Raw genomic sequence first — 7,408 nt, forward strand, 5'->3', positions numbered from 1 at the left:
TTGTTGTTACTTCTCCTGTTACTACTTTTTCTTCTGGTTTTACCACCGAGAAGAATTTGTAGATTACCTACTCATTTTAAAGATTTTATGTCATAATTTCTCCGCAATAGGGAACATGTGTAGTTATCTTATTTTATTACCTAGAAGCATTTGTACATTACTTCTTTTGATAAATGTTGTATTGTCATTGTTTCTCCGTAAAGGGGAAGATGTGTAATGTTCTTATCTTTCTTCTCTTTCTCTATTCTTTGCCCTTTCTCTCGTTCCTTTACTCTTCTCTGATTCCATGTTCTAGAATCCACCTTGGATTCATTCCTGCCTTCAAGCTCTAATGTTAACAGCAGTTTATGCTGTGGGTCCAGATACTTTGTATCTTTATTTAAGTGGGCATGTGTAACAAGTCTTATTCTACTGACAAAGCTGAAAAACAATATACCTGATTTGCTACTGAAATTAGTAAATCAAGAGAAAAGGTGTCCGTGAACTGGCATTAAGTGGTAGCCGAGAAACTAAGCAAATAAAAGTACATTGAAAAACAACAATGCACGCTAGCATTGGGGAAACAGTTCACTGAATAAAGCGTGGCTCAGGTGTTTGCATTCTTCTGTCAAAGTATTTCAAAAACTTGGCCATTAGCAATAGGCTGGATAAAATAAGATTACTAGATTCAAAAATGTACTTCGGCAGAGCGATGAGAGACCAAAAATAAACTACATAGGCCCTAACAAACCTGGTACATATGCAGTGACTAAGAAGTTTCTTCAGAGGGCTATGGTCTGGCCGAAGTCTGGAATGCAAAAACTTGGCCATTAGCAATAGGCTGGATAAAATAAGATTACTAGATTCAAAAATGTACTTCGGCAGAGCGATGAGAGACCAAAAATAAACTACATAGGCCCTAACAAACCTGGTACATATGCAGTGACTAAGAAGTTTCTTCAGAGGGCTATGGTCTGGCCGAAGTCTGTCATTGCTATGCAAGATGATTAAGGAGCCACCAGACATAATTGGTTCCCATAACATCATGAATGTGAACCCACATTCTGGGGGAACTTATTAGGTCCAAAGGGATACATTTTGTTTTATTACAGAAATTTGAATTATCTATTCTTTCGGTCTCAGCCGCTCTACAGTGACTTTATGCACAGCCTAATTAAATGTTTTGTTATGGAGTGTTTAACTTATAGTGTTTTTTGAAGTTGCATTAATGATACTCAGGCTGAATGAAGCTTATGATGAAACTACTCCTAATCTCTGAATCCCGATAATTTTGCCTGCCTTGCGCTCCTAATTTGTTGCTCAAAATGGATGAGGACTATTTATTTGTAGCTGTCTATACCTTTTGCCTCAGATGCATCATAGTCACTTAATGTACATTCAAGTGGAATCTATTATTTTGATTTTTTTTCCCCACTCCTTTTTTAATGTAATATTATGATTTGAATGTTATGTTGTGGTGGTCTCAATGTACTTTAACCCCTTCGCTGCTGGCCCGTTTCCGCCGCTGTGCGGTAAACAAATGAACAGGGGCGGGCCATGACGAACCCCAGCCGTCATCAGCACACGAGCACCGTAGTGCATGACGGCTGGGGTTCGTCATCAGCATACAAGGGGTTAAGGAACTAAGTGCACATGCTTAATTTGCTTATGCTTCTTTAAAAGTATGTATTTTGGCTAACATTTTATGTGGATCTCTTCAAAGTTCCATAACAAATTTTAAAAAATTAACTTATTAGCTCTTTTTAAATAGGGACATTGGAAGGTACGCTTGTTCTAGACACCTTGAGAGAATCTGTAGCAAATTCCACCTTCAAAAATGGGAGGTGCTGTCTTGCCATCCAATTTTCTGTCCTCGAAGGTGAAGAGGGTATGTTACATGCCAGGACCCTCTGGAAAAACTTACAAACTGGATTTCAGACAATTGTGGAACCTTAAGTGAAGACAAAACACTTGAATTTGAAATTATAAAACGAAAACCAATGAATGTTCGAAAGTCTCCCATGTTTGCATGCTTCCTGGATATTTGTCCACCTCTGATTATGCATGTCAAAATGGCCTAGAGGTCAAGGTAGCCTGATCGAATAGTTTCGCCTTCCTAGTAGCAGCAATCAATGCACTACATAATGAAACCCAGTTTTAGGTTAAAACAGGGAAGTACGACTGTAAGAAAACATTTACTAGTCACGAGTTAAAGAAGGTTTGAATGAAAATAGAAGATCTGAATTTACATAACCTGTTTATGGACTCCCCTTTAGTTGACCCTGTTCTCTTAGAGCCTACCACAATCGCTGCATAGAAGACCCTCCCACACCACAATTCCCTTAAAGTCATACCTTGGAACATTATTGGCATTGATCTACACTTAATGACCCTGGGTGGTGTCATTTTAATAACGGATAGATTTGTTAATATCCAAGAAATGTGGAAACACCAACCATAGTTGTGGAGGGGTTCTCAAACTACAGTACTGAACCTAGCCCCAATAATAAAGTTGTCTTTTAGGTAAGCTTGAATTTAGGTCTGCGTTTCAGTTTGTCAATTTATGACTGCAATAACAGAAGAAATAACAAATGCAAAGATACATCAAGCTTACTTACCCTTGATTTGTTATTAAATATGCGCTTTACTCTAGGTACCTGGTTTTAATACCACCTTTGACTCTTTCAAGTTACGGGACACTCCATTACTATCAAATCCCCATTTATCTGGACGTCCTTTATGGGTCACAGCTGCAACCCCGGGCTTGACCCTTGCACCCATTGGCACTACTTTTGCTACTGCTGTCACCAAAAAGTGGCAAAATCAATGCGAAGAACACAAATGCAGCTCGTTTTTATGGACGTTAGTTGGGGATCCACTCCTTACTTCTGTAAATTTTGTATCACACTAACAGTGAATGTTTTATTATTCACTATTGGTGTAATGAAGAATCAGTTACAAGTAGCAGAAATATGACCAACCCTGGCAGCCGAGGGAAGTAAAGTGCTTATATAATGTACACTGTGCATGTGCTAGTGGATGATTGTGTGTTTAGGTGAGAGCGAATATGTTTATGCTTGAACGGGTATGTGTGATGTGTATGTCTGAGCACGCATGTGTACATAAAAGTAAACATTAAATAGCATGTGATCTCACTTCCACTAAACCTACCGCTTCAGTTAATTGACATTCTTGCCCTTTTAAGAAAAAGAATGAAGAAGCACATCAACTGGCGACTACTGTTAACTTTGATGGCAATCCTTGCCCAATTTTCAAGAAGGGCCAATGCGCTACATTCTGCTTTGTCTAAGAGACTGGAAATTCTGTATTGACACTGCAGTCCTACAAAGACCAGAGAGAGATCATGAACCCTTCGATTTAAGGTTGAATAGGGAGCCCTTCGCGTCTAACAATGTTAATCTTACTCGCCAATACAATTTTTTTATCTGGCAAACAACCATTAAAATGCAACGTTGGAAGCTATAACCGACTGATACTCTACCACTCATTTATGACACGACTGATTCAAGACTGATTAAATCACCAATACCTTTTCTTTAGCCACCCAACCAAGGACAAATCTAGCATTCTTCACAAGGGTTGGGATGAAACATCATAAAACAATACCAAAAGGAATACCAAGTTCTGCTTGTGGGAAATGTATCAACTCAACTGCATTACATAATTTTTCTCATTTGTGTTTTTTTTCTTCTCTGGCAGCAGTGCCTGTGGCATTTTCCATAAGCATTTTAATTGCTGTAAAAGGATGCGTAAATAATTAACAGCTCAGGAAGCACTTCTAACTGGGGATCCCTCATGATTATCTTCAACATCTACTCCACACAATCCAGACCACAGTGCAACTCTTCAATAATGGCTCTACCTCTAAAAACATTAAATCCATATGAAATCACTCTTTGGCCTCTCAACCGTAATTAAAATACGGCCCTACTCCCAGGTCAACTGGGAGTTTGAGCAGGACACCTTTCCTGCCCCCTCTCGCTTTGGCATACGTTCAGTTGTTCTCCATCTTACTCCTCTAGAAAGATAGTTCCCAATTTAATCACACCATCTTCATCCTAGCCTATTCTAAATCTTGCAAAAATCCCTTCCCTTCATCCGAGACAAGTATTAGTCTGTCTCCACCAGACTACCCCCGCCTCAGTCCTCCCACAAATGAAACCAAAGAAATCAATTAAAAGGGGTATGCCATTACTTCCAGAACAATTAATACAGCAGTGCCTTGACTAGTAATCAGAATGAAACTTAAAAGTTGCAATTCAAATATTAACTGATAGCCAGTTCAAAATTAAAACTAAATTCTCAAAAAGAAAAACGACATTCTCAAAATGACAATGACTTTTTTTTTTAACTTTGATTTTGTTAACTAAGTAGGAGGGAGAGGTAAGAGTGAGCCAGGCATCTACATAACTAGATCTCTTCCAAGGAAAAAACTGCTATAAAACAAGAAAAAAATCCACTGAGCTGGAGGGCACTGGCCACCTCTAATGACTAAATTAAAGGTACCTGCCACCATCTAAAGAAAGAGTCCTGACTGACCACGAGTTTTCTTATAGGCACAAACATGATTTAAAGTAAAAAACAAATAACGTTCCTAGGTCAATGTAGCAGATACTGAGGATGCGTCGCGTTCCATTGAGGCTGAAAAAAAAAAAATAGATTTGCCCCCCCCCCCCCCCCCCAAAAAGTGAAACATTTGGCTCCGTCGTTATCATATAATGAAACTGTGAATGGAGATGGTTTATTACTAAAACATTTTCCAGGGCTGCTCTTAACCCTCAATCTGACCGTTTTTTTGACCACCTGACGCCTGAATGTGGTGTGGCCCGAAGCACACGCTCAACAGACGGCCATCCCCAACTTATCGCCTGAATCGTGTGCAGGAATCTCCACGTGGCAATACAAAGCAATTATAATGGATGTACACTACACAGAATCCTATGACATTATGACATTAAGCCAGGAGTTTGTTGCTATGGCAACCGTGAGTCCTTCTGATGTCCAAAGACGATCATTAGACTGACAGGTATAAGAGAGGCGGAACCCCGTCTAAAAGCAAACAGCTGTACAATTAGCAGTGTTTGAATGGTGTATTATATGTGGCTCATTTAACGGTACACCCGACAGAAGATTATTTTTCCGATAGACCTCACAGAAAACTACTTTGGCTCAGTCTCTTTCCCCAATTCGCTTCCTTGCCCACTTCACCTTGACGTCACCTTGACCGTTAGGTGAGACAGAGCGCAGAATGCTGCCTTGCAGCCTGCGCGCACTCTGGCGCCTCGTCCAGTCACCCAAAATCTCACGGCACTGACTTAAGGGAGGCTTGCAAGAGTCAAGTTCAAGACAGTCAATGGTTCTGACAATTCCCAGTGTGTTCCGGGGACCCATGGGCATGAGGGTGCAGTACGGGCTGCCTTCCGTGGAAGACCCTGCCTGCTCCCTTCACTACCCCCACCCTATGGTATACTACGCGGGACAAGTCACCCTCACCTGGAGGCGGCCGGCAGACACACAGTAGGACACCATTTTGTTCACTGACAAAGATGAGGGTCGCCTGAAGGTGCCGTCACGAGCGGTAGCTTCTTAAAGGCTCGGTTGGGAGGCGGGGCTTACAACTCTAGTGAGCGTGCGCCCGCCGAGGAAGGGTACTACGCGCTGTCCGTGTTCTACCGCCTGACCCAGTAATGCTTTCGGGTTAGAAAACTGTTTTAAAACGTGTTTGTGCACATTTAAAATGAACAGGAAATCTAAAGCGCTGGCTTGTTTGTTCTTTTGAAAGAACAGTCCTGAGCGCGTGAGTGATTGACGTGTAGAGGTAATAGAAGGACAAGGACGACGAAGGTTGTGGAAATAGAGGCTAAGGCTGTGACATTAGTCATGGGCATAAAAAAAGAGACCACACTAGTGGCGGATTGGAAGACAGACTTCGCACTCTAACAACCAATCGAATTAGCACAATCTTAGAGGGGAGCGGCGGCCATCTTTGAGTGGTGATCTTTAACTGGGTCCTGCACCAAAACTAAGGGAGGACTCGCCTATCTCATCAAAATCAAGATACTGTTTCTAACTAATGACAATCAAGAAAATGTGCCTAACTTGACTCTTGCTAAAGAATGCCCCCCCAATAGGATTTAGCGTTAAGCCCCACTGCTAAACCATTAATCATGTTTATTGATCAGCAAACACCAGTTAGGGCAAGAATAGATTACAATCTTGCCTATATTATATTATTCTCATACTGTTGTGATTGAATTGCCCCCTCTCCTTGGTTTCAAAGTATAATATTGCCCATGTTATGGAGGTATAGTTGTGATTTGATTGGCCCTCCCTCTGTCCCTTGTCCCTACTACTACTACTACAATAGCTCATGGTATTGACCTTTATGTAACCCACTCGTCTGTTAAGAACACTCTGCAGACAAGTAGATTTGGTTCAAGTAAGTTCTTTAATGAATTCACCAACACAGGCTCCTTGAAGGCGGAGTGCAGGGTATGAGGCTGCTCCGTGACCCATCAGCTGTCAACTGTCAAAGAGGCCAGTTGACAGCACAGGTAGGACGGTGTCTGCGCAGGGACACAGGAATGCCTAACAATTATGGTGTCCTCGCAGGGACACAGGAATGCAAGTCACAACACATCCTCCCCTGTAGGAGAAGACTAGGGGAAAAGGGAGAGAGAGATGGAGAAAGAGAGAGAGAAAGGACAAAAGCTGTGAGGAACGAAAGACTGGAAACCCTGGAGAATACAAAACTGGTAGACTGTGAACAATAGGAAAGGCTACTTACAAATGTAATCTGAAAGTTTAACCGGTGGCAACAACCTTCTACCTGCCCTGCTAGTGCTGATGGGCAGGGGAGTGTCATGCAAAGGTGTGGATAGCAACTGTCTTCTGAATCTTTCTGTTTTGTCGCAATTTGGTAAAGCGTGCACAGGTGCAGAAATGGGCTGCGTGATGGTACCGTGAGCCGTGGTGTTGGGGGTGGGAAGCTCATAGTCAGAATCATAGTCTGAAATACACTGGCGTGCATTGCTGTGTATGTCGTTTGAGGGAAACTTTCTTGAGTGATCGGAGTGTAAGATCTCGTCAGGCGTCTATATGGTCTGTCTGCATGAGGAGAGAGCGGAGGAGGGGGCGTCGCTTGGGGCCGCTGATGGAGGCCGCCTGATTCGCGAGCTCCGTCACTGAGCCCGCATTACTCCTGATTTAACGGCACTCTGAGCCCCCTGCCCCACCGAGGCAAAAGGTAAAGGGATCGTGCCCACTCGGCAAAGAACTGGAGAGTGAGCCTGGCCCGAAGCGCGAGACATGACAGCTAGAAACCTGGCCGGCGAAGACGAAGACGCGCGACCTACAATGGCGGCCTGAAGGAGAAAGTGAAACCCAGCGCAGCGTGGATTGTCCCGGT

At 42.6% G+C, this 7,408-nt stretch overlaps 1 protein-coding gene across 1 annotated transcript in view; it reads right to left on the minus strand.

The window, feature by feature from the left end:
* ACO2 (aconitase 2) overlaps window positions 1–5,628 on the minus strand; it is a 340,183-nt gene extending 334,555 nt beyond the window's left edge. The window contains exon 1 of the mRNA XM_086963512.1: window positions 5,494–5,628. Coding sequence (XP_086819638.1) covers window positions 5,494–5,529 — 36 coding nt within the window. The 5' untranslated portion in view covers window positions 5,530–5,628. The remainder of the gene's footprint in view (window positions 1–5,493) is intronic.
* Between the last annotated feature and the right edge of the window lie 1,780 nt (window positions 5,629–7,408).

Source organism: Lissotriton vulgaris, chromosome 1_1, assembly GCF_964263255.1.
Source record: "Lissotriton vulgaris chromosome 1_1, aLisVul1.2, whole genome shotgun sequence".
NCBI classification, from domain to species: domain Eukaryota; kingdom Metazoa; phylum Chordata; class Amphibia; order Caudata; family Salamandridae; genus Lissotriton; species Lissotriton vulgaris.